The sequence below is a fragment of the Metarhizium album genome (genome assembly GCF_000804445.1).
Source record: "Metarhizium album ARSEF 1941 chromosome Unknown scaffold_23, whole genome shotgun sequence".
Taxonomy (NCBI): Eukaryota; Fungi; Ascomycota; class Sordariomycetes; order Hypocreales; family Clavicipitaceae; genus Metarhizium; species Metarhizium album.
This window is the reverse complement of record NW_024467597.1, coordinates 94,842-110,223: the sequence shown is the minus strand read 5'-3', so window position 1 is coordinate 110,223 and position 15,382 is coordinate 94,842. Positions and strand designations below refer to the sequence as shown.

Sequence of the window (15,382 nt, the reverse complement as noted above, 5' to 3'; positions counted from 1 at the left end):
ACAATATGGAGCGGCAGAGGCGACACTGAAGGGCACAGAATTTAGCACATCACGAAATCGAGACATGCAGCCGAAAGGGGCTTTCGAGAGAAAAGACGAGGGAGGGAGAAGAAGCGTCAAGAGAAGAAAGGAAGGGAGAGGAAAGGAGAGAAGAGAGCAAGGAGAGTATCCGAACCAAAGCATGGCAGAGCTCGTTTCTGCACCATCAGTCATGGCCCTCTTGTCGAAACATGCTGTATGAAGGGAACAACTTCCTTCAGTTGGGCTCCAGCAACACCCAATAATACTGTTAACAGCGTCCCTGGCGCATTTCTGACCTGGCTGGCATTTGAGCGGGAAATCTGTCTAGGAATCAGCTCAAGGCGCACCGCCCAGCACAGTCCTTGTCACCATATCCTCTGCGCACCGGCGTTGCCTTCGATCCAGCCGCATATCTCTGCTGTCGCGTGCAAAAGCTCTCGGGTGGGAATGACGGATGCCATGGTAAGACCACTCGGATACAGTTACTGTCTTTAGGGCTGCGATATTGAACTCGTAATCTCGTCCCCGCGGAATAGGGCGTTCGCAAGTATGAAAAAGACCGCCTGAATATAAACGAAGCTACGAATACTTTTGCGATGCAAGTATCTTATTTCCAGTGTCCGGTGAAGGGTGCAAATATTTCCGAGAAGCGCCCAAACAACCATCAATGCGTAGCGTCTGGGGGAGGATAAATTGATGCCTCCGCACAACATGGTCTAATGCTCCCTCTTATGCTGTTACAAAGCATGGTGGATGGTTTCCTCGTCATGTTTGCTTTGGGTTGCGAAGAGTCATGCCCGGTGATATGCCCCGGGTCTGTTTGCTATTCATTCCCTGGGCTGTTCAGTCCCCGTAAGAGCTGTGAGAGACATGGTCAGTCAAACCCACCAAGGCAAGCAGGATGTCGCTCGCCCTGACGTGTTTCACTGGCCATGGCTCCGAGAGTCAGTGATTCTTGGGTTCCCCGCGCACTTTACTTGTCATGGCGTCTTCTCCGCTGCTCAATTCTCCATGCAGCAAATCATCCAGACGCGCACCTTGATTTATTTCAAGTCTGTGTCGAAAACAACGAGAACAAAATCACGATCTCAATCGACGGCCATGTTGTTGGTGCCCATGTGCAGCTCGACTTGCATGGATTTCAGACGCGCGAACGAAGGGTCAAGGAGCTTGGGTCGTCCTGAAAGACTCGGGCAACACGACGCAACAAGAGCACAACACAAACTGCCCAACACTGATTGAGCGGAATGTAGTTTGATTCGCGACAAGAAACTCGCCGCTTTGGGTGCCTGAGCTGATATACGAGTCGACTTTTCGCCAGGGGGCAAAGGTTTCAGCTAGACCTGCCATGTCACAAGACCTGGCTCCCGCCGGAAACTCACTCTTATTGATTACTACGGAGTAGTCCCAGCACGATGCCCGGGGGGGGCACCATGGAAATCTGATCCAACGGTCAAGGCTGCTCCCATCATGACAGACGTCGCCGGGTGGGGTGCAAACAACACGCCCTGGCTAATAACTTCTGGTCACCAACAAGTCCTCGCATCACAGTCGCCAGCAAACTTTGCAAAACAGACAGCCTTCAACCCCCTAGAGGCCCTCTCCTCTCCCACTGCTTCTTTGAACAGCTGAGGTGGTGCTTTTCTCACGGTCCGTCTTGTCTCACATCTGCGTGGCTGGCCGCCACGGGAAGACACAAGAAGCTTGGACTGATCCAGAACGGTATACAGAGAGAGCACAAGGAGAGACGTGGCAGAAATATCCAAAACTGTTTGATTCCCAGAAACAACTGGCCATGCCTCCACTGAACTACCAAACTACCGACATCCGCCAGAGATACAGCAAGCCCTTTGCTGGCATCGCCGGACGCTAGCTCCAGTTGTAAACCTTGGGTATGCACGCCCCTGTGCATACTTGACAGGACCATGCTTTGGAATCTGCAGTATTGGAGAAGGAATTCAGCCTATGCTTGCCGTTTCGAAGCGATTTTGGCGATGAACTGGCAGATATGCTGTCCAAGTATCGAAAGCCGTGCCTTGTGCTCTCACACCTCGAGAGAAAACGAGGACTGATGTTGTTGAACATGACACCTCCCACACCAGAAAATGCCGTCAGTCTCGACAGGCTGGCTGTCTACCATGCAACACCGATGTGTTGTTGTTTTTGTTGTTGTTGTTGTTGTTGCTGCTGGAGGCGGACTTGCCAAAATCCAACAACCCGGGGCGATTACGAAGATGCCTTCAATGCAAGGTTTGGCCATCTTCTGATCAGCAAATTGCCGAAACAGCTGCCCACGAGGTGGACATGTATATTCTCCGGTGGAGTACCTACAGCCCCATTCTCGGTGACAAGATTACAGTATCTGTGTGATTTCGACTTGCTTTTCCTTGCTGGCAAGCGCCGGCTTCATTTGCAGCCACAGGCAGTTTCACCGCATGCAACACAGAATCGTGCGGTACATACAGGCTGCAGAACGAAGGGCGAGTGATTGACAGGCGCTGACGGGAGCGTCGCAGCAGAGCCACGGCCCCCGATGCCTTTGGACGGTGAAGATCCATCGTGGCCCTTGCGTTCTCCCCATCTGTGATGCTCTCTCTTGTCACGGTCGGATCCTGTAATGTGGGCAAATCAAGATACGGCGGGCCGCGAGCCAGACCGGGGTTCAGTCAACCTGGCCTGGCCACTCTTGACCTTGACAGAAAATACAGGGGTGTCAACACTGGCCAGCTGAAGGGGCGGGCGTGCCGTGGCGCCAGTAACAGAGTACGGAGAACCATGCTGACTGAGTACGCGATGTCGGATGTGACCTGTCGCGTGTGGCCTGTGGCCCGTCGGGAGATACGGCCATGGCAGTGGCAGTTGCGCACTCGAGCTGCCTTTTGCAATGTACAAGAGATGTTGCCCAGGACGCTTCATGGCGCGAAACGACGGAAAGCTCTGTCTGACCCTTCACTTGCCGCCCAACCCGCATTCTGGGGACTGTGTCCCAGAATCCCGATACCACTATGTACTCCGTACGATAGAGTGTGTTGTGAACAATCCCGAGAGCTTGGCTCAGGGCCTGCCGGACTGCACGGCATCCGCAGTGCGGGTCACGGCGATTCAATTGGTGCCAGGCAGCGTCGTCTTTGCTGATAGACTTTCGGCACAATGGTCGTCCCTTTACGGAGCACTGTGGTTCCAGATACGCGAGGTAGCGTCGAGCAGTTCCTGCAGTTCGGAGCCAAAGAGGGGTCATCAATGGGCACGAAGCCTTGGCGTTGGCATCGAGGGGAAGGACAAACATGAAAAATTTCCTGTGATTGCTCAAGGTCACCATGTACTTGGTCCCTGGCCAAGTACTTAAACTACATAGTCAGTGGTTGGGGAGGTGGAGGGCGATGACGATCAGCCACAACATGCCTCCTCAATTCCAACGTGGAACGTCAGTACAGACAGACAGAGTACGACTGCCCCGGTACACCCGGGTGCCCGGTAGCTGCCACCAGGCACCAGTTGGCCTTCCTTCTCAGGTACCGCCAAGTAGTCCGCACTGGGTACCTACTCGCTCCGTAGGCAGGGAAGGTACTCCGTACGGTGAGACCGACGCTTGTCGGAGTTAGGGAAGCGCGACCGGGTGGCAGATGCAACTGGCTGGTGGGAGGCGGAGAACAAAAAATTCATCACACCTCCACATAGCACAGCCGATTACTCCGTACAGGCCTGTCTGCCCGAGCTTGGCGCGCAAACGAGACCCCAGGCGCAGTTCAGCAGCCTTTGGCGCCAGGGTCTACCTGCCAGCATCTGTCAAGTTCAGCGCTTGAGAGATCTGGCTGGCTGGACAAGCGCGCTGAATCTTGCCTGCTGACCAGGCGCAAGGACCAAAACTCGCATCATCGAGAGGCGTCGCCGCCGCCAAATGATTTACCCGCCGCGGCAGTTCATTCTTGGGAGCTGGCCACCTACTTACTTAGCTGATCAGGTATCAGGATACGTCCGCTGTGACGGGAAGATTCTGCTGTTTCATGGTCGTCAAGTCCCGTCGCCAGCGCGTCCAGTGCCGGATGGAAACTCGCCAAGGACGTCCATCAACGCCAGGAGAAACAAACAGCAGCAAGTAGCACATACACTGGCAAATCACTATGCCAAAGTTCGCTTATGGTTACCTTCCTTGACGCTGACTCTTCCATAGTTGACACGAACAATCTACAAGCCAGCTCTCTGGACCAGAAAAAGGGGTAGATTCTGGAAATGTCACTGCTTGCTAAAAGCCGGAAACCCTGGGCCGCCTGAACAGGTGGGGCTCCGGTTTGTTTGAGTCTCCTCCGTACTCCGTAGTACAACCTGATATGTTACTCCTCCGTACAACCAGATCTACAGGTCGATGGTGATGATGCAACTGGATCCGAAATCTCGCTCGGTCACGTCTGGCTCCATTCATGTCATGTCTCTCTTCAGAGTCTCGGTCACTTGTCACACCCATGCGCCGGCTGGCTGTCAGCTGGGTCACAAACTACGTTACCAGAGAAGAGGCACCCGCCCAAAACGCTCCAGGGCTGCGGAGGACCCTTATTAAGCCAACGGTACTCCGTAGACCTGGCCAAACGCGGGCAGCCAACCAACCCCAACCCTGCGTCCCCAGTGGAGCATTGCCGCTCCCGACCCCCCGACCTGGTCCCTCGGTCAAGCCCAGGGGTTTGCTGAATCTTTCATATGCACTCGGAACACTCACCACGACTTTGCCGATTCGTCTCATTCCATTCCATGCTGTGGTGACATCGTCCTTGGCCAAATCTAGGTGGGTCTGTCCGGTACGGGAAAGAAACAAAAAAGAAGAGGAGACTGTGAGCAAAAACTGACCTTGGCGAGGAATTTGGATTGCACAGCGGCCAAGAACTGCGTCGTGGTACGCGGACATGTGCCACGCCGATTTGCCATGGATGTTCGATGTTCTGTTCCATGATGCGACGTGCTTCGATTGACGAGTACCAATAGCAACTACCAATCATTCAAGGCCACGGGTGCGCATGGCAACAACGCGGCCGGCCAGTCCTCCGTACGGAAACTCGAGACCCTTCAATCGCTGTCAACGGGGCCCATGCCGAAGCTACAAGGTTGGCTGTGGTTGATCAGTTTGGTCGCTGGCAAACTGCTCCGCGGACGTGGACGTGGACGTGGTGGTTTCAGCGGCCCCAGCCTGAAAAATCAAGAAAACAATACCCCGTGCTCCGCGCCGAGCATGTACGATGAATGGCAGTGGATCAAAAGCAATCCCACTCGAGCATCCAGCATCCAGCATCCAGCATCCAGCGTCCAGCATCCCAGCCCGGCCAAGAGAGGACACTACTCCTTATGCCAGCTGCAATGTCCGAATGCGTCTCGTGCATCGTCACAAAGCTATGACATTGAACCTCAAGGCAGGCCTCCCTGCCCGCCTCCCCCACCTCTTCCTGCAGCACCCAATAGACGCCTCGTGCCTGTGGTGGCACAACCCCCACATCCCCCTTCGCGTCCCAATGTCTATGTTCGTCTCGTGTTTCATTCAGACAAACAAGGCTGAAGACGCAAGGAGGGGTACGGAGGCGACGCCCAGGTTGGATCTTGGCTCAGACCATGCTGGGTCCATCCAGGCGACGCCACTACATCGCCTTCCGTCTCCAACCCACGAACTTGAAGACATTTTATAGTTGCATGGGTCCAATACGGAGCCCCCCCTCCCTCCTCTCTTCGTGGCAATACTTGTGTCTATCGTGTTTGATACGTATTTTGTGATTCACTTTTTCTACTGTCCCTCCCCTCATGGAGTTTTGCTCCCCTAGTCTGAACCCGTATCTGCTCTTGCTCGCATCTCGCCCAACCTGCTGGCTCCAATCGCAACCCACCATCCGCCTATGATGTCTCTGTGATTGCCGTACTTATACTCATCCAAGTCTGCTTACCTTCAAAGGGTTTCGCCGTAAATCACTGCTTACACCCCCACTGCCCTCCTTGGCCGTTCTATCAACCCCATTCCAACTCTGATGTAGAGACGGACATGAGAGTTTCGATAATACAAGACATAAAAGGATTGTCTTGTCACTTTCTCTGGGAAAATTTATAAGAGCCGGTATGGTTTCTTACCCCAAGGCATATATCGTTATCCGTGCTTCCGGCTAGCAGTAGGCAGCAAAAACTTAAGCGATTGATAGAAGGAGCAACTCTTGAGATACATTATCTATCTACTACTACCTCCACGAATCCTCCTGTAACACCCAGGCTCGCACACACAAGAAAACCCCCCGTCTTGGCCCTTTTTCTTTCCGGGGAAGAAAGCAGGCAATTTTACTGAAAGATATCTTCTTGTTATCCATGGTGCCCGGGTCTATTGGCTGTCTCAACGACGTCTCTTCCACATAATCATTCCAATTGCCAAGGGTCAGGACACCATTCTTCGGGCTTCGATTTCATCAGCCTGGACAATACGGCCGCATATCACCTCTCTCGACAGTTATGCGGTGTGTCGTTGGCACAAACCACCAGTTTGTCCTAATTTAGAAAGCACCAATACCGGCGGCGGCCCTTTTTGCTCGACATGCCCAGGCAATTTCAGCACGTAAGTGCACAAACTCACCCCCCTATTTCCATGCAGTGGACAACATCAGCACGACGACCTGACCTTATCAACCCGCCTTGCAGCCCTTCCAAGAGTCTCAGTTTGACATCTTCGAGTGGTACCCGACGTTTCAGTCCTGTCACAGATTCTTCATCGAGGAAGCTCAGCACACCAATGCCGTGCAGGCCGTAGCAGCCTTGATAAACATCCAACTACCGTTTGAAAAGATTCGCAATGACGGCTCATCCGCCACGCCGCGTGTTCCATCCTCTTCGTCAGGGCCGGGACGCGGGAACGTAGCCCTCGTGCCCTTCATCAGACGACTGGTTGCTACCGGGTTCGATACGCCGCCCATTCTACACGGCTTTTTCGGGGACGACTGGTCTGCGGGCATAGGTCCTATCCATGAGCAGGAGCGGAGGAACTACCTGTTTGCCGCAAAGAGCGAATCATGGCTAAAAGTCAAGGCTGACTACGACATGGAAAACGGGCAGTCCATCCCCTTTCTCCGCCCGTTGCAAGGTGTCACAGAGAAGGAAATCGTCAGTGCAGAAGCCAACTGGAGCGACTGGCTGGCAATGCAGGACTGGATGCTAGGGCCGAGAGCACCGCCGGGGGAGCATGAGTCCCATCCATCAAGGGGTCCCGGAGACTGACGACAACATTTCGGCTGGCTAGGAGCCGTTATTACTTCTAGTCTTATCCGGCACCACCTCGTGTAGGAATTGTGACGGTTGTATGATGGGACTTTGCTAAACATTTGGTTTCCATTCATTTACTTGTAAAGCTTGCAATCGTCTCTCTGTTTTTGCGGGAAGGAGTCTTATACCCCCTTGGGCAGGCTGTTGAGCACATGGGCGGGCATGTGCAAGCTGTGTCCCTGAAGTGTTTTCTGCCATGGCATTTATACTGTCGAAGGAGGAGCGGCATTTGGAACTTCACTCTTCCTCTTACCAGCGCACCGTATCACTTCCCAATAAAAATAATGATTATTTTGAAAGCAGTTAACAAGTCCATCAGCTTGCTCTATTTTCGTCAAGGTTATTCAGTAACCTCAAATGTGCCAGGCAGGCATTACATTATGTACAGATAGTCGCGATGCGATGCCAGGTCGGCATTATCAAGTGATGATACTCTTTTGGGAGGGAAGACATTGAAAAAAGTACAAGGCTGATTGAAACGCGGCGACGACAACAACACCATGGGCCTAAAATCGGCGCCCTTGTTGAGAGACCAGAAAAAGAAAAAGCCAGGTAGCCTCTCCGTAATATCTTTTCGGGTCGGAAAACAAATAACAAAAAAAAAAAGAAGTCAAGGCCACGAGAGTGAAATTACTCCCAACCGCACCGACGATGCAAATATGCCTTCTTCCCGTTGACAAATGCACGCCTAACGCCACTCAGCCTGAATCCAAAAGCATGGATGGATCCCCCCCCCAACATTGTCTCTCAAGTCAAATCCTTGTTGTGGTGACTGATGAAGAGAGTGATTCGGTATGTCTTTGTCTGCTGCCGAAGCCAAAAGAGAAATAAAATCGGAAGCTTGTAGTATGATGATAAAGTTGATACAAGGATGCACCAGAAGCGAGCGGACCGCCAGATTCCATTATGGATGCTAAGGTCGGTTCGGAAGTCGCCAAGTCGCCGTGCTGGGGGTCGTAGTAAGAGGGTATGTAAAAAGTTTTGGTATGAGTAGGAAAGGTGATTGTCGAATTTCAGTTAAGGAAGCCCTTGCAAGCTGCGGTGCCGCAGAGACATGGGATACGATCCAAGCTGCCAATTTCTCGCTCGAATTTGTAGTCATACGTCAATTCTTCGTCTGCAAACGTCTGTCAGCCATGTGGTTCGACTCTCAACTCGCGTCGTCTTGCTCTCCGACAAAAAAGGCACTTACTCATTGCAATGTCACGGAGGGCATATATGACAATTCTCTTACTTCCTTCGACCTTGATTATCTTGGCTGTACAGTTCGGCATGCAGCTGTGATTAATAAATCGTGCAATGCCCCCCTTCTTGGTTGCATCAATGACAGTATCATCATCGATCCGAAAAAGGTAGCTACTCCCAATACCGCTCTTGAGATAACGGTTCTCCCGTATTTCCGCGATTTGTTGACGGACTTCCTCGCCCACGTACTCGATAATCATGTCGTCCTTGTTGATGTTTTCCATGGCATAGAGACCCCAGTTGTGAATAGCAGATCGAGCAAACTTGACTGGCTTCTTTCGCTTCTTAAGCTGATTGAACTTGAAGACGTCAGAGTCCTGCCCGAGCGTCTTCTTTTGATCATTCAGATCAGCAACGTAACGACGGTTTGTGGCCCGATTGGCACGGGAATTGCCCTTGGCTATTTTCTCAGCTGCAATCTTGGCTGCTTCAGTGGCAGCATGGGCACAGTCTTTACCATTTCTCTTGGAGCGGGCCTGGCGTTCTTGTCGAGCTTTCTGCACTTTGATATGATGTGGCAGGTATTTTGATTTTTCAGAGTTGAGAATCTTCTTGACTCCTTCTGTGCGGGCACAGCCTGTGGCATTTGGAACGTAATATCCTTCTATGGACACCGGATGGTCGAAGGACTTGTTCTTCGAGTTTAGTTCTCTCACTCGGTTGCGCTTCCATAACCAAAGCTCGGCATTTCCAACATCCGCAATGCTAAACTTCTTTTGCAGTTTAGCCACATCGGGCTTATCTCTGATTCCAAGAGCTAGCTTTTGCAATGCCGTAATGTCGGGCTTGAAACCATCAGGCAATACGAGAGCAGCGGTGAGAGGTGTGGTAGAGAATAGTCGCTCATCATACTTGTCGATAGGTGCATCGACTTTCGGGATGCTCGCCTCCTCCACCTTGGCAGGCAAAGATATCTCCTCGTCGCCTTCATCGCCGAGCTCTGGCTCTTGTTGCTTCTTCAGTGCTTCTTGCTCTTCTAAGAGCTGCTTTTTGGTTTTCTTCTTCGGCCTTCCTATCTTCTTCTTGGCGCCTTTCAAAGTTTGGGGAATTGGCGTCACGGATCTGGACGCACCGCTGTCAAGCTCACCTAGGAGATCAACATCGGCACCAATATCTGTAGATGCCCCGCGTCCATCGATATCTGTATCGATGTGGCTAATTTTTACACTGAAAAGCTCTTCATCAGATTTCTTTTGTCGCTTAAAAGCCTTCTCGATAGAAGTTTCCAACTTCCTTTTCTTTAATGATGGTCGATCTAAAATAGCCAGGCTGGATTCTGTCATAGAGTCGTCGTCTCCACCACGACCCCAAGAGCCAAATTCGTCATCCGTACTCATGCGACTTCTAGGTCGCGATTCAGGCTCCTCGGTGTCACGAGCAGCCAGCGCTCTAGCATCAGTATCATCATCGGACTCGAAATCGCTGTCCAGACTCTTGAGACGATGGTGCAAGGAACGAAACGCACTTCTTCCAGCAGACTGACGCTTCCGTGAGAAGGGATCAACAAACATATTGCGGTGGCCCTTGGCCTTGACCTTTCGTATCCGGGGTAACGTTCTTGGCTCAAGGCGCCCTGTTCGTCGCTCGATTGGATCCGTTCCTGAATTTGGTGTCCCAACTCTTGGGCTATTGCCATCGTCGTCTTCATCATCATCAATCTGGTCTAGGTTGAATTTTCGTCTCTTGGCGACGTGGTTAGAAGGATCGAGAAAGTCAGAGAGGCATGGCGCAGCGACCTGTGTCCGAATATGCCGTATCAGGTGCTCCGTCATTTCTCGACGGACCGCCTCCACGGCCTCGAAGACAGGATCAAAGTTCTTAGCTCTCTGCTTCTTTTCTTCTTCGAGGTCCGCTTCCTCTTCTCGTCGACGCCGCTTCATTTCCTCATATCGTCGCCGTGCTAGCATCTCCTTGTCCCTTTCCCTATCTCTTGTGGGTGGCGGAGAAGGACTGCGTCTGCGTTCAGAGTCTGCACCACGAGTCGGTCTCGGCAAACAAAGCTGCATGGCCATATCATAGTTGAAAAACTCGGTATGATTGACGGCTCGGTAGCATCGTTCAGCTTCCGATTTCCCTGTGAACGAGCTTCGGAAGATGACGTAGAAGCCGGTACGGTCGAGACGAATTTCTTCGAACCCGTAATTCTTCAGCCGTTTCTTCATGTGCGGTACGATGCTGGGTAATATTGGCACATCTTCAGAAGAGATAAAGATATAAGGGTCATTGTCCAATTGACTTGAAATATTTTGCGACTCGATAGGGCCTTGTGACCTGATGGCTGTCGTTGCGCTGGGGGGCGGTGCTACTGTTGTAGGTGTTGGCCTCGGCCCAGTCGGTCCCTTGGGTGCTGTCGGGGGAGGTCGCACGAAAGGCGCCGCCAGGGCTGAAGATTTTGGACCTGTTGGAGGCGCTTTAGAAGTGGCTTGCTCCCTAGCCAGCTTCTCCTTGTTGTGTTTCTCTCTCTCTCTTTTGAGGTGTTCTTCCAGCATTCGTCGACTCTTACGCCCCTCTGGATCATATTCCACCTTGACTATGTCTGAATCGATCTTGATACCACGGGCCCGCACGGCACGGCGAGCGGCATCAATTGCTGAGACAGCTGGTCGTCCTGAGCGCTTAGAGTCACGATAGCGAATGGTCGCAAAACCAAGGTAGCAGCCTGTATCAGGATGCATTTTGTTGCTGCTCTCCGCAATATCTCCGAATGTTGCGAAGACAGCCGTCACTTTGTTGAAGGGAACCAGAGGGTTGTAGCGCGTCACGATAATCTGCGTCGGTGGGCCGGGCCCGATGGATGTCTTCAGGTCATAGGGATAAGGTTTCAGATTTTCTGGCGCAGGGCGCAATCGAGCTTTGGGTAGGTAATAGTCGGTATTGATGTAGCCAAGCCGACCCCCAGCCTTTTGCAGACGCGGGTCGGAAGGGGGGGCGTCATCGTTCTATCCGAGAAAGTTAGCCTACTTGTTATAGTGCCTGAAAGCGACGCCCCCCCTTCAGCCATGGGAATATTCAGTTGTACATACCCATCCAAATTCTGCATATGTCGGTTTGGAACCTTTGCCGGCCCCTTTATTCCGTGCTCGATCGAGTATCGGATCATATGTACATATCAGGCCTTTGACAGATGGAAGTGGATCTCGAGCCGACGGGCGATCAACATGTTGGGTAGCGACAGAGTCAAGACCATTTCGGCCTTGAGTTAGACTTGCATCATGACTGTGTCCCGAGCCTTGGTCGGCTGCTTCCAGTGGCGGCATATCTGGCTTTAAAGACGAGGGGACGGGCGAGTAGGACGATGAGTCTGGAGCGGTAAGAGGGGTCGTTCTTGCGGATATAAGAGATGAGGCCGTCGTTTTGGTTTGCTTTTGTGAGGCGCTACAAACAGAGGACGCAGAGCTCGTATGCGAGCTGGCTGATCCGACGGCACTCAGTATGTCTCCCAGAGGAGTGTCGTGATCGTCGTTTTGTGGATGGGGAGCATCCGATGGGATATTAGAGTGTGACGGCCGAGCAAAACCGGTTGCGTTCGTGTTCAGCGCGCCGGCAGCGGGATCTGAGTACGAATCGCCTCCTTGAATGCTATTGCGCCGTGATCGCTCGCGATCCGCCCGGCCTTGGGCTTCTGCTCTCACCCTTGGAGCGTTTGGAAAGAACTGCGCGAAACTCACGCCTAGAGGCGGCCGAGTCATCGTGTCGATGCGCTCCTCTTATCTTTTGCACCGCGACCTGCTCATCATCTCTCTCTTTTTTTTCTAAATCATTCACGAAAGGGACGAGTGTGGTGGGCGATGGTCTTCACACGCAGACCAGTACGCGCTTCGCTGAGCCCACGCGACCGGAGGGGCAAGAGAGCAGGCAGCGTTGGGAAGGCGGATGGTGGTGATAGTCGCGCCAATGAAAAAGTAATGGGAAGTAAAAGCAAGCGCATGCGATCGTAGTGCGATATGTGCCGCAGCAAAAGTTGGAGATGTGAGGCGTTCACAGGTGGAAATAGAATGAAGTGAACGGTGAGAGAGGTTCGACGAAGGTTGACACTTTCTTTCTTTCAGGGATGGCGGAACTGAATCCTTGTTGGTCCAGCCACAGACTGGCAGCATTACGAGTGAGAGTCTGGCAGCCTTGTGGCTTCGCCGGCGATATTATTTATCCGAGATGTGCCGCTGCAAGGGCCACCCACCCGGATGGATGGAGTAACAATGAGTGCCTGGGTACGGAGTACGGAGTACCTAACGTTACTTAGTAGGCAAGTACGTAGCGCGTTGCTCGGTACTCTGCGAAAATCCCCGCCGTCTCCGCCCACCCGTCCTGTCCGTTCCTGCATGCTTCGTTGTAGCCAACCAACCAAATCGAAATTGTCATGTCTGGAAATGTCATTTCTTGCAAGGCTGTCATGTCGGAAACAAGAGGGCTACTGGGGCAATCCCGAAAGGATTCAGTGACGTTTGTCAGCCAAGATTATGATTTCTAAAGTGGCATCAGCTTGCATACAAGGTCAACCTAGGTACCTGTAGATACATGTAGGATTGCACAGGTGCCCGGGCCATAGCAGGATATGCTATTATGATATCTTTATGAACTTGTAATGTGTGCTTATCTGGAGCATCATTTATCTTGCTAGAGACTGAAAGTATCCCCGGGCCTGTCGCATTTGCTCAGGAGGCATTGTCAACATGTGCGGCCCCATACCATTGCCACGACACCCGTTTGATGCATAGCACACCAACTTTGGGAGGGCAGACATGAAAGGAGGAAGGGCCAGGTGACATTTCGGCAAGATGCTCGAGGAGCTAACCAAGTGACGTCACTGTCGTTACGAAGAATATCTAGACGTGAAACATCTGAGATAGTGCTATACCCTAAACTCCAACGTTTTGAGATTCACTATACAGGAAATCAAATCGTCAGCTTTAATTCAAATTCATCTTCCTCGTCATCCGACGGTGCAAATGGCTTTTGCAGCGGCGGCAAGCCCTCTTCATTCTCGTCATCAAAGATTGACATAAATCGTGGTCTTGATGATTCCGTACTGGATAAAGTAGCTTGATGGATTCGGGCTGGCGTAATTGTCAGTTGGGAATCAACGTCCCTTGGAGCCGCAGGCTTGGACTGTTGTCTCTGTCTGATAGGTTGGCTGTTACCGCGGGAATGCACCATAAAGGAAGCAGAACGCCCTTTGTTGTATCCCAGGGTGGTTCGTGAAGCAACCTCGCCTGTTGAGTTTCCAGCGGAACTTGGCTTGGACATGACCGGTCTGGCAGGCCGCGTGCCTGGAATTGTTGTTGATAGAGGCCCCCGAGCTGTAGAGATGCTCGAAGCAGGACGTATAACATGACTATTCTGCTTGTCTGAATGCACTGCCAGCACTGAGGCGGCTCGTCGAGCCGAGATAGTGGCAGGCTGCTTTTGGAAATTTGCAGTTCTGGCTTTTCTCAACGAGGAATCGGCCAATACTTTGGCACTATCGTTTGCAACTGCCGTTGCAAAGTGATTGTCCTCAATATCCTCAGGGCTCCAACCTATGGCATTGACCTCTCGAGCATTTCGTTCCTCGGCCTTTTGCAGTACTGCCTCCATCTCTTGGTTGAATTTCTTTTCCACGCGAGAAATTCCATCTTCATCAATAGGGTTGTGGAAGTGTTGGTAATACCCCTTTAGCAGATTTCCTTTCTTCAACCCATTAAATGTCAGGCCACCTGGAGGCAACACATCAGACTCATATGGCAGAGGAGTCGGCCTCGGTGGAGCATATTCCGGCTCCGGAACCCCATTGTCATCGGCACCACCACGTGTGTCATGCTCGGTGTTCAACTTGATCGGTGCAGGATCGACCGGTCTTTGCTTGGGCCTTTGTCCACTGGTTTGCTTCGTTTGGGTCTTTTCAATTTCTCGAACCATATCCTTGACTCCAACAGTTCGGCCAGTTCTCGCCTTCGCATTTGTCGTCTTGTTTCCCAATGGCGCGCGAGCTCGGTTATCTGTTGAAGAGAAATTAGCTAAATGTACGGCGAAAATCTTCCATGGAAGTGAATATAGCAACACGCACTCATCGGAGTGAACATTGTCTGACGTTGGCCCGTCAATTTGCCCGTCATCAACCTATCCTGCCCTCCCGGTTTAGCACCACCACCCAAGGCGCTCTTGTCCGCAAATGCAATAAGAGCGTTCTCATCGCCTCGTCCAAAGTTGCCGGGCGTCTTAGGATATCTAGCACCCGGTGTTTTTGGCTGCTGTTTTGTCAGGCCTTGCTGGTGGCTGTGCACCAAATTCTCTTGATCGCGATGCGCTAACATGGTGGTTCAGAGATGCAGAACGTGAATAATGCTACAAGCACTTTGTCAAAGAAGAATCAAATAGCACCACCATGGAGGTGATGATGCGTACTCGATCTCAGCAAAAACAACAGTGGGCGATTTAGGCAATCTCGGGGCTAGTACGGGTTGCCTAGATTCGGGGGGGGTACTCGTTCTCACATCCAAGTTTATGTTGATTAATCTCGACTCCAATAACGGTTGCCCGGGCAACACGCCTTTGCCCATGTCACGTCCAGGCCCAAATTCATAAGTAGCCACCGTCCGGAGTACACAGTACCTGCCACTACGCAGTAATAGCACTCCCCTTGTAAAGACATCACTAAGTACTTAAGTACTTGAGTACGTATTTACTTAAGTGCCCAGGTATTTCCCTGCACAATTACGGCTGCTGGTTGTTGGCTGACATTACCTGGGGGGTACATAAGTATAGAGTACGGAGTACTCCGTACCAACAGACCGTTTGCCCGACGCGCACGTTCACGAGTGCCCAAGCCACAGGGGCCGACAGGGGAGGAGGTGCAGCATCGTTGGAG

General features: G+C 52.0%; 3 protein-coding genes across 3 annotated transcripts; 1 reads left to right on the top strand and 2 right to left on the bottom strand.

Annotated features, from left to right (window-relative positions):
• Positions 1-6,571: 6,571 nt before the first annotated feature.
• Positions 6,572-7,248, top strand: MAM_06686 (uncharacterized protein; the record flags this gene model as incomplete). The annotated part of the gene is made up of 2 exons (XM_040825484.1): positions 6,572-6,592; positions 6,676-7,248. The coding sequence occupies 2 exons, from the start codon at positions 6,572-6,574 to the stop codon at positions 7,246-7,248; spliced, it is 594 nt and encodes a 197-aa protein (XP_040676475.1).
• Positions 7,249-8,306: 1,058 nt separating this feature from the next.
• On the bottom strand, positions 8,307-12,227 carry MAM_06685 (Histone-lysine N-methyltransferase, H3 lysine-4 specific; the record flags this gene model as incomplete). The annotated part of the gene is made up of 3 exons (XM_040825483.1): positions 8,307-8,410; positions 8,486-11,477; positions 11,562-12,227. 3 exons carry the CDS (start codon positions 12,225-12,227, stop codon positions 8,307-8,309), a joined length of 3,762 nt encoding a protein of 1,253 aa, XP_040676474.1.
• Positions 12,228-13,431: 1,204 nt separating this feature from the next.
• Positions 13,432-14,828, bottom strand: MAM_06684 (uncharacterized protein; the record flags this gene model as incomplete). Its single annotated transcript, XM_040825482.1, has 2 exons — positions 13,432-14,513; positions 14,582-14,828. 2 exons carry the CDS (start codon positions 14,826-14,828, stop codon positions 13,432-13,434), a joined length of 1,329 nt encoding a protein of 442 aa, XP_040676473.1.
• Between the last annotated feature and the right edge of the window lie 554 nt (positions 14,829-15,382).